The following is a 23,150-nucleotide window of genomic DNA, read 5'->3' as shown; positions in this document are numbered from 1 at the left end:
ATTAAAAATCTATGAGCTTGTTGTAACCAACAAGTGTTAGTTAACTAACCAAGAATGATTTTCTACTTGCAAAATAGTTTCAGGTGGTGCAAGGAGGAGGTTTGGGCTAAACTCTGTGTAGTGCAGGATGGGTCTGTTTTCCGGGGAAAAAAGGATATTCACTGATTTACAGATAATAAATGCTATGGCAGGTTGTTATTGAGTGCAAAATAAAATGTCACAACTGTATATCTCTCTTATAAACTCTTACAAATTTGTCTTCATATTTGTGACTGTCAAAGTTTTCCCTTAATCACTAGTGTTTTGTTAAAGGAGGCATGATTGAATATATAAGGGAATCGTATTCACCTGAACATCATGTAAGGGATAGAACTGATATGGCCCTTGTTACTGAGATTACATCTGTTATTGACACCAGGCCCAAGGTTCTGGAATGCATCTATCTATGAAGACATTGATAGGTCGAACACCACCTCCAAAGAATAAGATCAACGACTACTTCTCTAGCCCCGCCTACTGGTTCGTGGATGTCAGAACTGAGGTACCACAAGTGGCGAGGAACGTGCAAGCAATAAACAAATAGGCCATTATAGAAAGCTAAATATTGTGCAATCCCTGGTTGTGGAAGAATAGAGTCGCTGCACAACCTTCCTTCGGATTACGGTATTAGGAATGTGGGGTAAAGTTTATTTTTAAAGACCTTCCATCTAAAGTGGGAAAAACATAGACAAAATCACTATGCTTTGTTAGAGATCACTTGATGTGCCCTGAGCACTATTTGCACGAGATTAGTATTACCTGGATGTGGACCTCTAGTCATTTGTATTAATTGCAGAGGTTGTCTGTGATCTTAAGGCCGTGCGAAAACTGTAAATGGTGCTAATGTGTACTTATTGATTTTGATGTTTTTGAATGTAGAAATCACGCGAACGTCATAAGTAGACCTCATATAACAGGATAAAACAATAAACAAGCACAGTTCATAAGACCTTTAAAAAACTGTTTAATAAAACATATTCAGTATATATTAACTAACATTTCTTTTTGTAATAAATAAGATACAGTACATCATCAGCAGGAGGACAAGCAATAACTCATGAAAAAGTGCAGTTTTTAAACAGATTCACAAAACTGATTGTTGTGGAGTAGGCGGGGCGAGTCCGTGGTTCGAGACCGGTGAGTTATTGTTAAAGAGCGCCAGCTATGCGCGCACCGGTCTCAAATCACGTAGGATATCGGGAGCATATAAGAGAACAAGCGACCGGACCGTCAAAGAGAGAGGACCGGGCCCGAACATGTTTTACTTTGTATTTATATTTTATTCGCCGGCCTTCAAACCGTGAGGGGCGGCCGGCTGTCATTTTACTTTTTATTATATAGGATTAAGTGTTTAAATGTTTGCCTGTTCCCGTCTCCTTCCTTCCCTACTTTGAATCTGCTACACTGATCTTAAGAGATAATATAAGAACTTTCTTGAGAAAAATTAGAGGAAGAATATTCTTATGTGGGGTGCTACTTAAAGGTTCGTACCGCACAGTATTTTAATGTCACTTTACCTGGACTTTAACAGTTTAATGGACTCGGTATCATGTGGCCTGACTACAGACGCCATTCTGGCAGGCTTCGCAATGCATAGTTTCATGAGGCCCATTCATTCTGCCACTGAACCTTGAGGGCCTGTTTGATTCACCCAGGTATTCAAGGTAGCATCTTACACGAATCTTTGTAACCAGTCTCTCAACCAGCACGTCAATGTTTTCCACCGAGAAGTTTGGATCCTCCATCCGAGCTCCAGTGCACCTCTTGCATTTCTGTTTGAAGCGTCGCACCTTAATGGTTCCCTGGTTGCTTGCTGAGTTCAGATAGAAATGGAAGATCACCTGCACTCTTTTAGATGCCCAAGTCCTTCTACAAAGGGAACAGGAGAACCTACAAATTGTAGTGGAGATTTAATGGTTAGTATAGTTAGTTTTGCTGACAAATGCAGTGAGCGTTGTATATTGTCTCCTGACTTTTTATTATTATTTACCGTTTAAATTTAGTATTTATTTTTCTCTTAGTATGTACTGCATTTTTTATTCTTTTCTGTTGTCTTGCAATTTATTGCTTCCATCCCGTCTGTGTGTGTGGTAAAACAATATAAACATTTTACCATATGACACTAAAGTATCTTTTTTTCAAGTTATCAAGTTATCCGTTTGAAGTGCAACCAACAGATCCAAATGCATTTACAGTACAAAATTAGAAAACATATCTAAGAACAAATCTCTCTGATTTTGTTCTATGTCTCAAGAATCAGTGATGTTATTTCACAATATAAAATCCATGTATTCCCATATGAAAAAAATAACATATGAAATTAAATAAATAATTATTATTATTCATAAATGAAAAGGTTAAATTATTACACGGTATAATTATTTGTGTTCTTACCCTGCAAAAGATCCGGAGATGTAATGGTACCACCCAGAAGCTGTGTTGTGTTGAGTAATAGAGTCATCAAATACAACATCCCAACTGTCTCCGTGAAGCTCAGTAGCTCTCTCTTGTACTGCACTGTTCCACAATATTGATGCCATATCCTTAAAGTCTTGTTACAGATGTTCCATACAGTGGTGAAATGATGCACTGCTTAGTCTTTGCACACCTAATATATAGCCTACAGCTGCTCTCTCAAATCATATGAAATGAAACTGAAACTGACAAAATGAAAGTCAGGGCGCCTTTGCTAGTCAAAGTAAGTGAAACCTATTGTGAGCCAAAGTCTCTTTAGGCAATGATCAGTGTTGTGTTATAAATACATTAAAAGTAATACATGCAAATCAGTCTTTAGATCTGCGTCATGACTGTTCGTTCATCTTTTATCATTCATCTGCTAATCATTTAGCGAATAAATGTGTTGATATTTTTAATAAAAAATTATGTGCTTGAAACTAGTGGATGTGGAGCATGCATGTAATGACAGAGCAAGCGTTCACAGAGAAAGATGATGTCAGATCTGTCATCGATTCCTACTTCTGATTGGTTCTTACGCTTTGGAGGCTTTGGAGGAAATTAATTAGCATACTGGTTTATAGAAGTGCTGAAATGGACGATGGACAGTTTTGATACATGACAATGTGTCACAAAACATATTTCACTGCTGTGGTTAAACTGACACTTTGCTCTTTATCGCAGCCACAAACGTAAAGCACAAAATTCTGTTTAAAGAAGAAAATAAAGCGATAGTGATTCTTACTTTTGATCGCCGCCTACTGGCCAACATGGTGTATTATATGCAGAATTCACTAATTTCTTGACCTCTCTTCATTTAGATTTATCTGAGAGGAAGCTATTAGAAACGTCAGAACATAAAATCCACATAAACATTAATAAACTCAACCCAAAGGTTAACCATTATATAAATCTAATCCTAAAATCTGACAGTTGAATAGAATCTTGTTCCAGAACCAACAAGGATGTTGAAAAATAATCACGGTGTTGATTGTACTTTGTTATAAAAATATGAAATAAATTGAATTTGATTTGAAAACATTCTGTTTCTGTTCATCCGTCAGGGATTATTTCCACCAGAAGCACTTAAAAAATGTAATGTTATAAAATGATGTACATCTAGTGTAGTTAAAATGTAATTCCCATGTCTATGCTTTATTGTATAAACATTCACTCAGCCGAGCCTCTTAAGCCTTCAGCTGTGAATAAGGATAGTTTGATAGTGATTTACCTTCAATGTTGATTGTAGGATGTGTTGACAATGAGTCGAATGATGGGAAACGACAAACAGAGCGCCGGTCTGCCTCCAGAATACAGTAAATGCTTAACCAGCACTACTGTGGTTTTCTTGCTGGTTAAATGGAAAATATTTATCTATAAACTGAAAGTAGTGAAACTCGCGTGTGGCTCCCTTTGTCACCCCACGGTTTATTAAATAGGCCATATCACAATTGAATGAGATAATCAAGCTCATGTGGGCGCTGGAAACTTTGAAGCGTTCAACGTAAACTGGTCGGAGTTGTACATCTCTCAGGCAATTTGCATATTTTGCGGTGGGAAATGTTTGATTTTGATGCTAGCTGAAATTTAGTGAGAGGAGCAAATCTTCGTTTTCTCTAGCTCTCTATTTAGAAAGAAAGCAGCATTTCTACATCAGCACTCCTACACACAACTGCCATCAAATGCAACCACATGAGATGTTATCTTGGTGGCCGTATACATAGGCGCCTGCTCAAACGCAGGCGTGCATGCAGCGATATTGAGGATTGTGTGAAAACTGCCAAAGCGAGATGTTTCTTTTGGTGCTGTTTGCATTTTTTACGCATCTTATTTACACATCTTTTATTAACTTTGTGACTATACATTCATATACAGACAATATTCAAGTACAGTACCATGTCAAACTTCCACATGTACAGAGTACATTATTAAAACGTTTTCATGGTAATATTTTATGAACAACTGAATACTCAAATAGTGTTAAAATACACAGAAGCATTTTAGCAGCAGTAACAGAGTCATAACTAGATTTTTGGTGCTTGTCAATGCAAAACTCATGACCAGAATGCAGAGACGTTGCTAACTTGTACAAGGTGTTCTGAGAGGTTTATAGCATGTTGCAATGAGGTTGCTTGGGTGGTTGCTAGGCTGTTCTGATGTAGAATACTTTGTCGGATGTACGTGCCTGCCCCAAAGTTAACTTCGGATCTGTGTTTGGTTTTCAGTCTGGCTATTAAGACATTTTTTTTCATATTTAATTTATATACATTTTAATTTATAGTATTATTTAACTGTATATTAATTATTTATTTATTAATTCAATTCAATTAAAACTACTCGACAGTTAATGATACTTTGCAGATGTCCACCGAAAGTTAAGTTTGGCCACATAACATTAATGTTGTTGCCGCTGAAACCATTGATAGGATTGGTGGGTTTCTGCTTCTATATTTTTCTCTATAGGGCCCACCCAAAAGATTTGAGCAAAGGCCCAATACAATTAAGCGACCACATTAAACAGCAATATTCAAGTAGAAAGTTCCTTCTTCATGCATGGGGGCTTCTGTGGTTGGCAACTCGCTATGACTCAGTGTTACAGTTTGTGGCATGTTTACAGTATTATCATGATTGACATCACATTTCATTAACACTTTCAACTCGTGGTTGGTCAAAATATTGAAAAACCCAATTTCTGGTTCCCACATCTGACACAACTGTGGCTCTAAACCGCCCAACTCATCATTGGTTTATACCTTTTACTCATCCATGGGTTAAAATGATCGAGCACTTTTTAGAGTGTAAGGAGCATGTATGAAGCATGTATATAATGTCCCACATTTTGCGTGTACAGCAATCATGCAAGAGAAAAGGTTTGGTGGACAAAGTGTGCTCATGGCTTTGATTATCTCGTGACGGGATGTACTCGCTTTTTATCTCTCATCCGCCCACCTGGTGTCGTTTTTTTCTGAGGGAAAATGATAGCAGCATATTCCACGCCATCTTGGGTATTTGATGTCACCTCAACAGGTTTTACTTTGTCATCTCTTGTAGGTCGGTTTTGAAAGTCTAACTCTCCGTACTCCACACAGCTGACAGTCACAGCATCCGGTCTCCTACAATCTCCCTGCAATCAGTTCATGGCTATACAGTTAGCATTTGAATTGAAAGTGAAATATAACCTTAGTAAAAAATTATTGAGTTGAAATAAAGTGGTTGGAAACGTACTTGTGTTGTGCCATTGCTTTGGGTTTGAGGGTTGTCTGTGGATGGGCAAAACAGAAACAGTTTGATAAGCAACTCCATAAACATGAATTAATCCACTTTAAGTAACTCACTAAGTTAAAGCTCAACAAAATATGAATGCCTTAAAAACTGTAATAAAACACACCATAACAACCATCCAAACTGACTTATCCTCTGCATTTTAGCCCATGGGCTATAATGTAATGTAATGAAGCATTGGGTGGCTTATTGTGAGAAACAGACCGATATTGCTTCTGAAGAACAATTTAGCACAATTAAGTTAAATGTTACAAATATATGATTTTGGGGCATTTGTAGATTAACAATTACTGATCGAAGTCTGCTTTTGCTGCATGTAGACCAGGAGCTGAGCCATTCCGTCAACCGATTGTGATTCAAAATGATCGTGTTAGCGAAATGAGGTTTAGCAAATGATAATTGATGAACCTTCATTTTTGGTAAATGATTCCATTGTATGTCCACCACCTAATAGTCATTCTAGATCTTATGTGCAACTGCCTGAGTAAACATTTCTTATGTATGCATATATGTTAAAGAAAGCACCGTGCTTATATGTCACCAGTTTTTCCAATTAAAAAAAGCACATGTTTCTTTTTGTGTGCATGATCACGATCAGAAACATAAAGAACATCTGGATTCATTTTTATTGCACTGTTATTTTAAAAGTTTAGGGTCATTGCTGTTCTAGTTCTACAATATTTTATATTGTGATCTTACAGCCGTGGAAAAAATAGTGATCATATAATATCTAAATAAATAATATTTTCGGTTTTATCTGAATTTACAATTTATAGGTATGTGTTTAAGTAAATTGATTATTCTTTATACCGAGACCTAGTAATATCCCACAAATTCCAATATACAATCTGGTCGAAATAAAAAAAAAATCTATATTTGTAGATTATGAATGCTAAAAAAGTTCATATTTATGTTTAACACAATTCTAATGTTTTGCGTGTATTGTTTCAGTTCAAAAATGAATATTTAATGGAATAATCATGATTTTTATTAACTTGGATTCGTCTCTCAGTGTTTTACATTACTGTTGGGTGATTTTATGTTATTACTGAGATCTGTTTTCTGTTGAAAATTCAACACACTGGATTGGAATTGACAAAATACAAGCAAAAATGCTGAATAAAGGCAAAACTGGAGTGCTCTCTTAACTTTACATACATACAATAACAAACTCAGGTAATTGTATTCTGACAAAATAAATCTATTTTTTTTTAGAATTGACATTGTATCAGCTTCCGTATAGTGACTGTTTGTCTAGAATTTGTAAAACGAAAATGACATTTTACAGGTCTCAATCTGAGATGCTTTGCATTAAATTCACATGCTGGGCTTTTATTGGCTTCCTTTGGGGTCCAGTTTCTAGTCTTGGATTTCAAAAACTTTTTTTGTGGTTTTATTCAGAATTTGTTTGGACTCTATTGACTTTTAGGATCATAAAAAACACATACAAATGACACTAAACTTTTGAAATGTTATGTGTGTTTTTAAACAAGATACATTCTTGCATGAATACTAGCACACATACCTTGTTTTCTTGAGTTGATCCAAAAGAGCCAAGACACCAAGGCTATACAAAAACATATAAATAAAATGACTGATGCACTGATGTAAATGAAGAAGGTTTGTGCTTTGGATGTCTCCGGTTTAAGGATATCGTCTTCTGTATTCAAAGATGTCCTATTTTCTGAAGAAAAAATAACTTGTAACACTTGTAAACTTGTCTAAAACACATTTAATGTTTGCTCAATACAACAGTATAGGTCAAGTGAAAACCTACCGTTTGTTATATTCCGTGGTTTCACTGCAAATGTGATTTTATTACTAAGAACCATAGGTTGGGCCCCATCCAAAAGGAGTGAAATATGATATGTTCCTTCATCTTCCAATGTGATATTTATGATGTATAATGTTGCAGTACTGCTATCATCCACATCGCTGAGTACAAATCTTTCATGGCAATGTTTGCTAGTTTGCTTGCAACTCCCAATCTTTTTGTTATTTTTGTGAAGAAGAGGCATTCTAGAAAGACTATTGATACCAGAAGCTTTAAACTTGAAGTTAACGGTCAAATTTTCTCCTGTTATACCATGGACTGGTATACTATTATCATACGTAGATTCAGCTGAAACTAAAGAGAACCAAAGTCACTTCAACATAGCACTCCATCAAAGGACATTGAATCATGCAGCATTGCATTTTTCTTGTCATTTAAATCTATGTGTTATCTCTTTATCACCAAAACAGCAGGCGGACATTTTGAAACTCTTGAAACGGGTATGAAACTCTAAGCAGTTGTTTTGTGTGTTAAGTCACATTTTCCGTGAGTCAAAGGAAATTATTTTGCCTTTTTCTAGAATCCTTTGAAGCCTTTCAATCAAATGATGTTCATTTACTAAGTTTTCATACATCCACTACAATTTTCTGACACCTGGTGCTTTAAAATTATCACAAAATGGAAAAGTTTTGTTAATTGAAGCTTTGGCATACAGTTTGCTTGCAGATGCCAATTGTTTTTATCATTCAGTTGGACAATGCCGTGACATGAATTGTCCAAAATGGCCCAAAACATCTTTTGGCCCACTGTATGTCACTATTTTACGCTGCCAATTAAAAAGAAAAAAAAAACCACCGCATTGTTTTAAAAAGAGAAATAGATTTGACAAGTTTCAATGAAAGTATCAATAAATGATAACTGAGCAAAAGGCAAAACCAAGATATAATTGTGACAGTCGCTTACCTTTAAGAATCGAATAAACCATGAATAAAAGTTGCATGAGAGTTTTTTTGAGGTCACACTTCATGCTGTAGACCTGACAGCAATTGGAACCACACAAGACGCAAACTCCTTCTCGTTTCTGCTGATTTATGCTTTGCACTGTTGTTTATGAGAAAACCTTTGGCTTTAAGGGGGAGGTACAGACAGGAAGCCTCTCATCAGATTCTCTTACAGTAGTATGGCAGGTTTTTTTCCCTTCTTTTTTCCCTTCCGCTTATGTTGAGAAATTGTAGAGATTTTAGATTTCAGGATCCTATTCAATCGGCAAATCACAGTCTCGCCCCTAGACCACCTGCAGACGACCCCAGGTTTCACAAACCCACAGAGGAAGTGTTTGGGTCTTTCTCTAGCAGACATTCACTTTTTTGCATTAAAGACCACAAAACAGAGTTCAAAATAGTTCAAAAGGTTCATAAGCTTATAACAAAGCTACAAGATGGCATGTATATAAGCGCACGCACACACTTTTAATGGGTCGCATGTCAGCAACTAAGTTGTGGGTGTAGAAAGTTTTTCATTTTAATCTGTGAATATCTTGATAAAATTTGAATTACTAATTCAACAATTTCCTTAATTTTATTCACAATTCAACAATTTCTTTAATTTAATTACTAATTCAACAAATTCAGCGAATGTTGATTATATAGACTTCACACACTTATTGTTTATCTCCTCCCTGTTTAAAGTTATTATTTTTTAATGCCCTTTTTCCTTTTTTACTGTATGAACACTTACAAAAGTATTTTAAACACAAACAAGCGCTTAGAGATCACATGCGCAGATTTATCGATATATGACATCAAACACCGCGAGAGCAGATAGCTCTGCACGCTTCTCAGTCTCTCTCTCGCGGTACTCTGATGTCATAATTTGATCAAACATGCGCAACGCATGAGCACAACCCACATTCTGCGCGTGCTGCCAGGCCATTTCCCGGATGTTACCGAGCAGGTCGTTATCATGACAACGACAGCGCAGAAATCTTACCACGCGTATAACGTCTGAATGCGGAACGCTTTACGTTTATTTCATTCATGGAGACTAGCGCGAGCTCGTATCTTATTAGACCGAATTATAAACACAAGTAAGACAAACTCGCTTTTCTTTCAAATGCTTGAATGATAACTTTAGTTAGCTACAGCATCCAGCTAAACTGTAACGTTACATAATGACGTGTTTATCTAGCGACAGCTTACTTTGCACGACATTTGTGTTTTATTACTCTATTAAACTGCATTTACCCAATAATATTTACTCCAGGCTTATTAAGTTACATTATTCCATTCACAGGTTTAAGGCAGGGGTGGCAAAAGAGTATATGAGGGAAATCCTCAGAGAAGAGCTTTCTGGAATTCTGTATAACCCAGAGGAGATCCCCACACTGTCCAGATCTTTAGCAGACTCTATTAAAAACAAACTGAAAGGTAAAAGACATACACACATTTGAAAACATATACAGGGCGATACATTATAAGCAGATACATTATAACTGCATGTGTTGTTTTGTAAATGAACAGATGTTGGTTTTGAAAGATACAAGCTCATCGTGCAGGTGGTTATTGGAGAGCAGCGAGGAGAGGGAGTCAAGTAAGTGCAACGCTTACAGGACATGTTCACATGTTAAGTGCTTATAGATCTGAAAAGATTATTCTATACATGTTGCTCTTTCATAGATTTAATGAACTCAAATGCAGATATGACTCTTTGATATATCTCAGATATGACAAATGCAGATGCTGACTCTTTTCTCCAGAAAAATATGTGGTACTCGGGAGACTAACATTTTATCTCCATTTAATCTCATCCTGAAGTGACTGACATTATTAAACAGTTAATTGTGTCCAGTAATATAGTTTCAAAATCTAACCATAGGGTGTTTATAGCTGTTGAGCCAACAAATAAAGATTTTTCCATGAATGCGCTTTGTTCATAGGATGGCTGCACGCTGTTTTTGGGATGCAGACACGGACAGCTACGCTCAAGAGATGTATATGAATGTAAGTGTGACCTGACTTTACTCCAGGAAGATGTTTCTGAGATGTGATTATTGTTCACTGCCCTCTCATTTTTTTGAGTTATGTCTTTTTAGGACAGCTTGTTCTGTGTAGCAGCTGCTTTTGGTGTCTACTATTACTGATGGAACAGAAGACTCAGATCTCCAAATATATTATTTTATTTATTTTCATGTAACTTACTATTATTTCAGTTATGTTCATGTTTACGTCTATGTCTAGACGTTTGTCATTTTTTTTAAATATAAATATTTGTATTATCATTTTGTGTTTGGCATTTGTACAGGATACACTTTTATTGTACTTTTGGATGGTTTCTACAGTAGAGGTTGGTTTCTTAAGAGCGCCTTCATGTTTCTATAGATACATATACTCACTAACTATATGTGGATTCACATAAAACCTGACATTTTGTGGATGTGTGAAAAATAACTAAAGTGCCTTAAGTGTGAACAGCAGGGTGGATTAACTTTCGATATTATGTTTTTTACATTCTCATTTATACTGGGGGCGTGTGATGGTTTCACATTGTTGCAAGTCTTTTCCTGTTTACAAAAAGATTTTAAGAAAATATAATAAAGTTTTAAGCTTCATAAGCAACTGTTTAGTGGTTTGTTTGGTGCTCATTTTAAATATGCACATGAATGTACATTGGACACAGGGGCATTTATCTAATAGTGCTCTTTACCCATGTCACAGAGTTTTTTCTAAGATAGTATGTGAAAACACACATGCATATCTGTAGATCTTGCTTGACATTACATTGATTTCCTGTCATAAGTTATACACTATTATAGCCTTGAAGTTGAATAGTTAAACCTACCTTTCGACTGTGACTTATAAATACATGAGCAAAGTAAATTATATTTTTGTAGCCATTTTTAAAAACTCCTTTCCTACCGTTATTGACATTTTCCATCATTTACACACAAGAATTCCTGCAACTGAAGGTTTAATTCCATCATTTATTATATGACTTGATTAGTTTTTTTCTGCAGGCCATGTTTTCACTGTTACGCAGTAAGGGGGCCATTATGTCATCTTTTGAAAGATATCCAAAAACAAGCATAATCTGATTTGGACAAAGTCTTGACAAAAACACAATTTACACGCTTTAGTAGCCTTATCTTGTTCAAGGTGTGTTTTTTTGTTTGTTTGTTCTCTATTCTCTCCTTTGACATACTGGATGTCAAATATAAGTTTATATATTCATAGAAGAAAATATGATGAGGGCATCAAAGTTGAAATGATTAAAGTTAAAGTAAAAATCATAAAAAACGCTTGTGCTGGATGAGGGAACTATATTAAAAAAAGCTTGCGGGGAAAAGTTAAAATAAACAACCAGTATTTATTCTAATAATTAATTTAAGTCAGGGCTTGACATTAATCACTATCATGTGGTTGTCCTTCGCAAAAACATTTTTTTCATTCACTTGTCTGAAATACATTACACTTTTACACTTCCGGTAAGATAAAAAATGATATTTAATTTGAAGTGTCAATATAATTGTTTTGGATCCTGATTGGTCATGTTTGCTTCTAAGCGTTTTACCCACTGTATGCTGCTGCCACTGAAATGTGTAAATATTCTCCATTTTATATAACAAAGGCAAGCAGTAATTATTATTAGTGTTAAGGCTGTATCTGAACTTTTTTTGCACATAGCACTGTTGCTACAGAGGTTTAAAGTTTTGTAGCACAGGCCAAGTATAAAACTTGCATAAGTATAAAACTTCTGTTGTCATCATTAAAAAAAAACACTACAGTGTTTTTTAACCTTAATATAGTATACTACAGTGTTTACAACAGATCAATTTACAACAAGGGTACTACAATGTCCTTTAGCAAATACTACAGTATGGTTTTCGTCTGAGTGTTCAGGGTAACGAGGCTTTTAGTTTAAAGTCTCTTCTGGAAGACGCTCAAGTTATTGTGCGTTTGACGATAGCTTCACTCACTCAAACAGTAGTTTACTTGTAAAATAAACTCCAAGAGCAACTCTGGAGAAGAAATTTGTGTTTATATCCTCATACAGTGCAGACGTACAGATCGTCGACCATCCCTCTTGTAGTATGTTAATGTGCACCTCATTCAACCAGACACAAATAACAGCCAGATTGACATTTAACATTAAACAACAGGATTCAGCGTCCGCATCTAGTTAAGATACATGGACTCGGTGCGGTGCACCATTGATTATTGTCACACAATGCTTTGACTAAGCATTAACTTTTCAACACCACTAGCATGATTCTTTTTTTTGCTGGGGAATATACAAAAAAGACCTTCAACCCTGCATAGATTACTTTGGCCTAAATGTCATCACTGTCTAAAAGTGTTTTCATCTTAGCTGCCGCACATCCCAAAACTGACCTTATGTGAAATTGCATTTCAATATTTTGCTCATGTACAATATGAGTATCCACTACTACCATTAACTCCCAAATGTATCAGTGCCTGAAAAGATCTCTGGTGATCTTAAAATATAGTCATGGGCTCATATTTCTTATGCAAAATAGGGGAAAATATAAAATGTAAGTATAAACGTATAGAAAGGACTTGTCATATTTTCCCCTCTAGGTTTTCTCTTTGACCGACCACATGTCTTTGTTTTAACAATGTTTGTGCTGCTGAAAAGCAGTCAATGTGATGGCCACAATGACAGTGATTTTAGCAGTGAAAGCCCATGGGTGTGATAATAACAACCCCATGTCTCTGCAGATCAAACTCTGCCTAACAAAAAATAAACACTAAGCAGAGAAATGTTTCACATGAAGCCACAGTCAAACCTTGGAATCATTAATAAAAAGGTCAGACTCTTAATGTGTCGAAAATAACGAGATATAGAGCTCCTACAGGAGAAAAGAGTTATTCGGTAATGGGTAACCGTGGTAACTGATTTTTCCAACCACAGTGGCCATAAATGTTGTCATCCACTGTATCTAGAATTGAAAACAATATATTTATTATCGTAAATTGCCTCAAAAGCTTTAATCAGTGTATCCGGGCATAATGTACTTGTCTAAGTAAGATAATAGGGAGTAATGCACAGTTATTATTTAGGTAGGAGTATCACATTGTTTCTCCTCATTAAAAATCTGAAGGATAAAATAATTTTGTGTTTATAATCGGAAATAATTTTTTCTCAAAGACGACTTTCTGTATTATTGACATAATGTTCTTTGTCAGGATGGTCAAAAAACATCATGTTTCAATTTATAATGCTTTTAATTTTGCAACAATAACTGCATTCATTTCATTCTAATATCAAGGGCTGGATTTCCTTAACTCTACGTAACTCTGAAGTTATACCTAGCGATATCTTCTTATGAACGACGTAGTGATACGAAGGTTCGGGAAACCCAGCCATGGTTATTATGACATAATGTAGACCTTCCACAGTGGCAGTACGTCATATGGTAAATTAGCTTCTATTACCAACGGATGTGATTTTTAGGAAATATATAGCTGTATAAAACAAAATAAGAAGCTTTTAAATAGCCAAACAAGAGGTTCGAATAACATTAGGTAATAATGATACAACAGTCGTGTTCTGTTGAAATCCACAAACCAGAGAAGTCGCTGTTACCATGGAGAGGATAAAGAACCATACACTGAGAGCCTATTGCCATTAGATATTATATATAACCATTGATAACGTCAGCATTTCCCCTTTTAAATACTGTATATGTGCATACGTCTTGATATTTTGCAATAAGCTCAAACTATATTGTTAAGATAAATTGGATACTTCAAATAGAGTTTGCGGCATTTTTCAGTGTATAAATGTAAAGTCTAAATTATGTTGTTGAGTATTTGCTAAAAGAAAAACAAATCTAATGTGAAAACGTCTTGGTTACGCCTCCGCCCCGTACATACGGGTTTATATTCCCTTTGGGCTGAGGAACCTAAGAAGTATCTCCCGGTTGCTGCAGGGGACCGACGATGCGCTTATAGGCGCATCCATCAGGGGAAGGAGATTACAGACGAGACATTCCCTTTCAGTCGGTCTCTCGACGTTGTGTTGAGAGACAGACTGGGGACCTATCTTTACACGCCACATCGCTGAGCCATTTCACAACCTCAAGCAGAGCAACACTGACTAGCTTAGCGAGTCACAAGTGAGCGCTACAGCGAGACATATTCTTCCAATGGAACAGTAGTGGACATACTGAGAAGCCTGTACTGAAAGTCATCACGGACAGAGGCGTTCGCCTCTAATAGTTAGGCGCTGTCCAGAGCCGTAGCACTGGGGAAACACTGCCCTCCCATTTGGTGATTGTGTTACGGAGACCACATCCTCGGCGGGCCTTCTGGGTGTCACCCATCTGCGCAACGTTGAGCCACAGATGCCTCACTTGGGCCACCATAGTGGACATTGAATGACCCAAGGTACGTGCCGTGGCCTTTGTCGTCCGGAGCGCGAGGTCAGTGGCAGTGCGTAGTTTGCTCATGCTAGTTGGGCTTCCCATCATCCAGGTCCTTCAGGGCTTTAGACACCTGGAGGATCGCCATGCCGTGGAGGGCACAGGTGCAACGCGACAGCATGCTCCACTTCGGGGATGTCTACATAGCCTCGGATCACCTCGCCATCCAGGGAAATCACAGCTACAGAGCTCTCTAGCCTAGAACGCACCGAGAAGGGTGCAGTTCTGGACTTAGTGAGCTCCTCATGCACCACCAAGAAAATTGGCACCAGGGTGGGCTTTTGACCGCTTTTGACCACGCTCTGACTCCAGAAACAATGAATCAATGAATGAGCGTTTCGAGGAGGGCGGCGTTCCGCACTGCAACCCGATGCTCACAGTCGTCCGGGTGAGCATGGCCTACTTCTCACCTTCGGTCTCATCTTGAGATGATCCACTGCGTCTGATGCCAGAAGGTAGCTGTCCGACAGATGACAGAGACAGATGACAGAGATTTCGTCTTCATGCCTCTTTTGAGTCTTCCCGCTATGAGACGCTCTACCGCCGCCCATCGGGGGACGCACCAGGTGAGCGTGTTGGGGTATGGGTGGGCTGCTAAGCCGAAGCTGGCGGACTGACATCCATAGGAACCCCCAAATCACCCTCGCTGCTCGCCGAAGCCGCAGTCGAACTTGCCTTGGAAGCAGATAGGGTGGCGGCGGCATTCACAAAGAACGACGCCAGCCGTGACAGCAACACCTTGATCGCCATGTTCTCGAAGACAGAACATGCCGGATCAATGAAACCAGCCTCAGCATGTTTAATACACAAATATGTGACACAGGTACCATCTGTCACACACAAGGAGAAATTTGCTCTTTTAGTAAAGGTCTGTAGCTCTTTGTCGAGGCGCCCAGGAAAGGGAGAAGTCTGCTGTTCTGCATCGTAAGGTTCCCGCAGTAGAAGATCTCGAAGAGATAAATGTGTCGCAAATGGGACGTAGGCGGGCATTACATGAAGTAATGCACATCCTACCTAGAACTGATATTAGAACGAAAGACAACTCGTCCTTTTGTCCCAATGAATAACCTGTTATTCGTTCACTTTCGGCTTTACAACTTTTAAGGACATTAAAATACTTACTCTTTAAATACAAATATGGCTAATCAATAACATAAATACGATTATAATTACAAAGGATTAAACCAAATGGTATGTTCAATTCAATTCAATTCAATTCAAGTTTATTTATATAGCGCTTTTCACAATGTGTATTGTTTCAAAGCAGCTTTACAGGGGCAAATAGGAAAAACAGATAAGTTAGGACACAGCACAGTGCATGGTGTTTATACAACGAGTAAGATCATTCTAATAAATAATATCTAATTTATAAATAAATAAATGAATGAATGCAGTCTCCCGGTGAGCAGGCCAACACTGCCCTGTTTGTTCATCTTAATTGAATGTCTTATGTTGTTTAAAGCCACTAGGAAACTTTATTTTCAGTCTCATTATTCACTTTTGTGGCAATTATTTGTGTATTAAGCAGGACGATGTACATTCAGCCGGTTGTTATCACAAAATATTACACGGCGCTCTGAAATACTTGATTCTGATTGGCAAGTTGCAACATTTCAAGTTCATTTCACTGACGGCTTAAAAAATACCAAAGTCATCCAGGTACTGTGATTCATGTTGTCTAGTGCACTTTAATATTACATATAAATTAAATGAAATTATGCCTAAATAATAACATTTCTGAGATTATATTTATAAATGATTGAACCAGATTGTCTTGTTTAATCTTTTAAAGGTTTTCCTTGCAGAATGTGGTTGTCAAAATGAGCTATTAAAATATTTCAAATCAATATTTCATTTCTAATCATTTTCTCATGAGGTATAGTAAGTAAATGTCAAAAAGCAGGATAATGTTCAGACAGCCAGTCGCAAAATAACCCCCTTCAGTCTTATACTAGATCATTTACACAATTCTGTTTATTTTGCAATAGTAACCAGCTGGGAATTGTTTGGCTTCTCAAACAAACACTACCAATTTTTTCCACAGTATTTACAGTTTATTAGGAGACCAACCGTATTCTTCATAAGAATTCATAGTACAAGTAACACAACGGACACATAGCGTGCTCTAGGCGTGACGAAAAACAACAGCAAAAATGACACATCATAGTTCAAGTTTTTTTTGAGGGGTTACATTTTTTTGTAATTGAGGAATTAAAAAAATTGTATTGGAAGCTGTCACAGTATGGTACCGCAGGGACTTTTTTGTATGCAAAAACCAGAAGCAAGTTACCATTTTAGCTCCATTTGTTCCATCGCCTCAAAGTTTCTAAATATTTTCATGTTTAATTCTGACATAAAACACATTTACTTACTTAACTTACTTTTAGTATTTAAAGCTTTAACTGTGTCTTCAAACGGTGTTTGCTAACAGGTTGCTGAAAGCGACTACATCCTTTGGCGGGGCCATTAGATGTCACCACACATAAAAATCTCACAAATAATGTAACATGGGCACAAATCTCTGAAAGCATGGATGGAGATCAATTTAAAGAGTGATTACTTACTGGTAGGGATGCACCAATGTTGGATTAATTTGACCTCATTAGTTTATTGATTAACTGTATAGAGGCAATGAGTTGCAAGTCTGAATAATCCAATGTTTGTCTCTGAGCAAAATAATTAAATAGCAACAGCACAGACTTTATTTAAGTGTATTAAAGAAATGTTCAATGTTAAGTCAATCATGAGTTAATGTTGTTAATTAAATAAATATTGGATAGCAAAAGTCGCCTATGAAGATTGTCATGTTATCTAATTGTATTTTTATTTTTTACCTTGCGCCTCTCCTAAAACTTTAAATTGATCCATTTCATGTTCAAATCAAAATAATTTTATTTAATGCAGAAAAAACTTGCTAGTATTGTGAAAGTACTCTACATTTGACCAATATCGTTATCGGTATCGGACAATAGTTGTTGCCAAAATAAACGTTTTTAATAAAGTGGCTCGATGGTGGTGATGTTGATATCGAGCGACCATAGTGTCTGTTTAAAGCCTTGCGTTAGCTTTTCACCTCTCGTGATTGTTATTTAGGCTTCAAAAAAAGCAAATACTTTGTTCATTTGTAAAGATTATCTTGATAGACAAAACGTGTGAGTAGCATAACCTTTGTTAATTACTGAGCACATTTTTTTGTGTTCTTTCAAAAGTCGATTAGGAAAATGCGTTTCAGTCAAGGAAACCATTGTGCCGCTAACTTCCGGGTTTGCCTACTAATATGTCATTCCTGCACCAGACTATTCACAGCGTTGAGCTTATAATCATGATTAATAAATTTGGTAAATTTCTCTGGAAAGGTCAGTTTGATGTTAGCTGACTTCACAGACAAAGATAAGTACACAAAGGAACCAGCAATTGTTTTAAACATAGATGACGATAGAGAGAGAAAGGTTACAAATTGCAGCTCTTAGCATACAGAAGATTATCTGAGAACCCAATGAGCACTTAATACAATACAATCAAAGTTCCTTTTGTTTTTTTAGGATGAGGTGGTCTTATTTTCCTGGCTTTCATATACATTATAGTCTTCTCCGTCTGTAGCGACTGTGCCATTACAGGGTGGGATCTCACTGACGGTGCTGCGCATAGTGACCCTGGTCATGCTCAGAGAGCATTTCCTCGGGGCTGGATGCCATTTACGACGACACATCACCTCTTTAAACATCTCCCTGAAGCGGGTCGACATCAGGTTGTAAAGGATGGGATTGACGGCCGAGCTCAGGTAGAAGAACACCCCGGAAATGACGTGAACGTACTCGTACACCTGAAATATTTCCATGTGGTCGCTGGATCGCTGGTCCATGAAGCTCCACATCAGGCGATCGGTGTGAAACGGAGCCCAGCAGATGGCAAACATGACCACTAGTACAACTGAGAAAAAGCAAAATAAATGGGTCACATGTGAAATTTGACAGGTCGAAATGTTCATATTTTTTTATGAAAGGTAAAGCAGCTTCTAAGAGATCATATGTGAAATACTTCAATATTGTTTAAAAGCATGTCATGGTAAGACCTTAAGAAAACATGAAAAGGAAACATTTCTTCAAATTCTAGAAAAAGGGTGACCACACTGAACATGATCAACTATAATATAGTTTTAATATATATATGTAACATAATTCAACATATAAATAAATTTCGAAAAATATATTTATTAATTATAAATGTTGAATATATATTTAATATAGAACATACCTTTATAGTAAAATGTGGTTTATGAATGTTTTAGAAAATAATAATAATAAATTACTGTCTATTATTAAAATAATATAAATTTGCAAAAAGCACTATAGAAATACATTCACATTGAATATTTATTTTTTAAAGATTACACGGTAGCACATCAGTGTCAAGATAAGCCTGATAAAAGACATTTCCGTGTCTTCAGCTGTATGTTTATCACCTGCTGCATTCCACTTCAGGTCAGCAACCAAACGTGACCTTTAACAATGCTTGACAATATTGAGCTGTTTGTACTCATTAACAGGGAAAGACTGACCCACTGATTTCCCCTCTGGCAGTCAGGCTTACATTTTAACAGTGTCTTACATTTCAAGAGCTGATTTCTGTTGTTTTGCACGTGTGAATCTTTTTAACAAACGCAATGCTGCACCATGGCACTAATGTTGAGCATCCTAGGTAGTCTTTGAGAAATAAATTTTTATTATTATCCCACTTTGAGGACACCCTGTATGTATTATACACAGTATGTAAAAAGATGGGATGAATTACGTCCTGCATTGATTTTATAAAAGGTACACAGTCAAGATGTCATAAGAAGGTAACAACTTGTCGCAGACGGCCCTGAACACATCTCATTCGATACGGCATGATCCCAAATTATAAGAGAGAGGGAGCAACTGGAATTGTGTCTGTTAAGTGTCTGAATAAGATTGTTCGAATTGTTTGAATTAGCCAAAATTACCACATCTTAAAATAGTTTATTTTGCTGTGAGATTGTGTTGGAATAGACATGTAAATATGCTTTCTTGAATATCACATTTTTCTTGGGATCTTTGTAATTTGAATCAAGTCTTAAGGCTAATTTATGCTGATCTGCCAAACAGCAACAAGTGCTAACAAACACGTTAGTCATTCTAATATTGAATTAAAAAGTTTGTAGCCGTTTCTCAGATCTGTATGAATTGGAATATAGTTTTTTTTAATTGTTTTAAAAAATACACGAAAATCTAGCCATATTTTGATTGGCGGGTGTAAATTTGAAATCAGATGTTGCAACTGTGAAAAGTCCATCCCCCACATTTTCATAATGATCAAAACCTTTTGTTTACATTTCTAAATATTTCAGATTCTAAACACTCTAGGCCCCAAATTAACTCCATACACCGGCACCCAAACCTCTGCGCTTTCTATACATGTGTCATCAACCGATTACGTCACAAACAGCTGTGGCACAGATATAAATGCGTTAAACTGTAATAATTGACCTACTTACACAGCATTTTAGTGACCTGCTGGCGTCGTGTTTTCTGCTGCTGACTGCGCACATTCGAGTAGCTGTCTTGCCCCAGGCTGGCTTTTGCGTCCAAGACCTGCAACAACTTCTCTCGTTTCAGCTGGATGCCGATGAGCAGATACAGCACGCTAATGGTCAGCATGGGCAGCAGGAAAAAAAGAAGCGTTGTAATTTGGATGATCAGGTTGTACATCCAACGTGGCTTGACCAGCATGCAGGTGGCAGAATTGGCCATGTGACCTGTTGCTCTGCCTTTGGGAAGAGGAAGAGTAAAGATGCCGTGGATGCTGGTGTTTGGAACGGCACACAACATGGACGCGCTCCACACGCTCAAGATCACTCGCTTGGCGTGAGTGCACGTCACAACGTATTTGGCTCTGAACGGGTGAACTACAGCGATGTAGCGCTCCACGCTCAACGCTGTTACGTTAAGGATGGATGCGAAGCACACAGTCTCAAACAGGAAGGTTTTGAAGTAGCAGCCGCCCTTGCCCAAGAGGAACGGATAGTTACTCCACATTTCGTAGAGCTCCAACGGCATTCCCAGAAGAAGCACGAGGAGGTCAGACACAGCTAAACTAAACAAGTAGAAGTTGGTGGGCGTCCTCATGACCTTGTTACGAGCAATGACAGTGCACGTAAGAACATTGCCCACCGCCCCTACTAGGAAGATGATCAGGTAGGTGATGCAAACGGGCAGAAACACAGGAGAACGTCGAGGTCCTAGATGTTTCTCCAGGTACTCATCTTGGTCGAGACAATACTCATCCATCTCCTCCTGGCTAAGGTTTAGCACAACACTGATGTTACAAAGCACATCTTGCACACAACTAGACATTAAGGAATCCGTAGAGGAACAGTTTGAGGTGGAAATCATTGTATACCTAGTGATAAAATGAGAGAGCGTGAGATTAAAAATTGGATCTCTATTGAATTTTAAAAGCCTATAAAAATAAAAGGCTTTTGAACTGTCAAGATGTTTTATGTTGACAAAGTGGAGCTACAGTAAGAAATTACTCAAGATTTTTTAATAAAAAACATTTATTCTTATACTACTAAAATGAGACAGGTGACGTACACACGATACAAAAAGGAAAGTCATCACAAGAAATGACGCACAAGAAATGGACATTATCACAAAATTGATGAGCCTTAATAATTTCCATGAGGCCTACGTGTCTTCCAATGATGATACACAATAAATGAACTGCAGGTAGAGAAATGAGACTTTTATTTGAGTGAGGCTACATTTCATGGTGTACTTAATGAAACAATCAATTCAATTTGGAGAGACGTGGAGAGAAAGGAAACGTCTATATCTTCATCCAATAACTCCATCCAGCTCACTCTTCAAGGCCAATTCTTCTGGAGAATTGTTAGGATTCCATATTTCCATATTATAAGTCACTTCTTTCAGGAAGGCCATTTCTGTTGTAAATACGTTAAATGTACAATAAAAGGCAGTCCTAGTTGAAAAACATGACTAGTCAAACGTTTAGACTAAAATTAGGATCTTAAAGACCTTGCATTTAGAGTTGTATGTTTAAATAATTAATATTCACAAAAAAAATTATGCAAAAAATAAGTAAGTCCTGCATAAACAGTAAATGTGGTCATTTACTCACCTTTGAGTTGTTCCAAATGTGTGAACACAGAGAAAGATATTCGGAGAAAGATATTTGGAATAATTCTTATAACCAAACAGATCTCAACACCCATTGACTACCATAATAGGAAAAGAATAATGGTAATCCAAAGTGCCCCAGAACTGTTTGCTCTACTGCATTCTTCAAAATGAAGAAATAAAGCATTTGTTCCTACTATGGTAGTCAATGAGTGTTGAGATCTGTTTGAGAGGTGATCCACAATAGCTCTAATGCACAAAAACGTATTATTTATGAACACATTTTTTTAATTTAAAACTCATTTTTTATATTCTGCGTTGTTATTCTTGCTTGCAAAAAGAAATGTTATTCATTTAAAATGTGGTTTCATTATAAATTTGATATTCTGATAATAAAATCATACATTCTAAAGAAATTATCATACTGGTTGAAAAAGTACATGACTTTATAGGGTAATGATGACAGAATTTATTTTGATCTTTTACAATACCAACAGTCTAAAAAAACCTTTAAAATGTTGTCTAAAATATTTTTTTCTTGTTTTTGTTTTTTTTAGGTTAATTTAAACCAACAATTTTGTTTGTCCATATTATATTCAAAAATTGGTTGAAAGATCCCTTTATTTTGATAATGTATATCAACATTTTAAACAAATAATCCTTACTTCACAAATTGCTATTAGATTGTCTAAAACCTTACAGTCTAAAACCTTACAGATATCAGATTCATACTTATTCCCTAATATTAAAAAGTAATATTCCTAAAAGCCACAGGTACCTTTGATTAGAAAGTCACATAAAAAATAAATAAACATCACCAAGAAAACTTCTCTGTTACTATTTGATTTCTGCAAATTACAATTATTTTTTCATTTAATTTCATTTAAAGAGCATTAAAAACAAACATATGAAAATCACACAAAGATCAATTGGGATTTAAGGCATTTATCTTACCTTGAGGTTTCACAGTCCGGTATTTTGGAAACATTGAATGACGTTC

General features: G+C 36.7%; 4 protein-coding genes across 4 annotated transcripts; 1 reads left to right on the top strand and 3 right to left on the bottom strand.

Moving 5' to 3' along the window:
- Positions 1-971: 971 nt before the first annotated feature.
- Positions 972-2,646, bottom strand: LOC130430374 (receptor-transporting protein 2-like). The gene is made up of 2 exons (XM_056759463.1): positions 2,434-2,646; positions 972-1,929 (listed from the first exon to the last, which is right to left on the bottom strand). Exons 1-2 carry the CDS (start codon positions 2,577-2,579, stop codon positions 1,587-1,589), a joined length of 489 nt encoding a protein of 162 aa, XP_056615441.1. The 5' UTR covers positions 2,580-2,646; the 3' UTR covers positions 972-1,586.
- A 1,734-nt stretch (positions 2,647-4,380) lies between these two features.
- On the bottom strand, positions 4,381-8,611 carry LOC130430435 (uncharacterized). Its single transcript, XM_056759551.1, has 5 exons — positions 8,513-8,611; positions 7,553-7,903; positions 7,301-7,459; positions 5,719-5,753; positions 4,381-5,617 (listed from the first exon to the last, which is right to left on the bottom strand). The coding sequence occupies exons 1-5, from the start codon at positions 8,574-8,576 to the stop codon at positions 5,396-5,398; spliced, it is 831 nt and encodes a 276-aa protein (XP_056615529.1). The 5' UTR covers positions 8,577-8,611; the 3' UTR covers positions 4,381-5,395.
- An 881-nt stretch (positions 8,612-9,492) lies between these two features.
- Positions 9,493-11,159, top strand: dynlt2b (dynein light chain Tctex-type 2B). Its single transcript, XM_056759386.1, has 5 exons — positions 9,493-9,635; positions 9,842-9,975; positions 10,069-10,138; positions 10,485-10,548; positions 10,641-11,159. Exons 1-5 carry the CDS (start codon positions 9,586-9,588, stop codon positions 10,686-10,688), a joined length of 366 nt encoding a protein of 121 aa, XP_056615364.1. The 5' UTR covers positions 9,493-9,585; the 3' UTR covers positions 10,689-11,159.
- Positions 11,160-18,528: 7,369 nt separating this feature from the next.
- Positions 18,529-21,403, bottom strand: nmur1a (neuromedin U receptor 1a). The gene is made up of 2 exons (XM_056759476.1): positions 20,506-21,403; positions 18,529-18,920 (listed from the first exon to the last, which is right to left on the bottom strand). The coding sequence occupies exons 1-2, from the start codon at positions 21,401-21,403 to the stop codon at positions 18,529-18,531; spliced, it is 1,290 nt and encodes a 429-aa protein (XP_056615454.1).
- Between the last annotated feature and the right edge of the window lie 1,747 nt (positions 21,404-23,150).

This window comes from Triplophysa dalaica, chromosome 10 (assembly GCF_015846415.1).
Source record: "Triplophysa dalaica isolate WHDGS20190420 chromosome 10, ASM1584641v1, whole genome shotgun sequence".
Taxonomy (NCBI): domain Eukaryota; kingdom Metazoa; phylum Chordata; class Actinopteri; order Cypriniformes; family Nemacheilidae; genus Triplophysa; species Triplophysa dalaica.
Note: the sequence above shows the minus strand (reverse complement) of the source record. Positions and strands in the feature narration are given on the sequence as shown.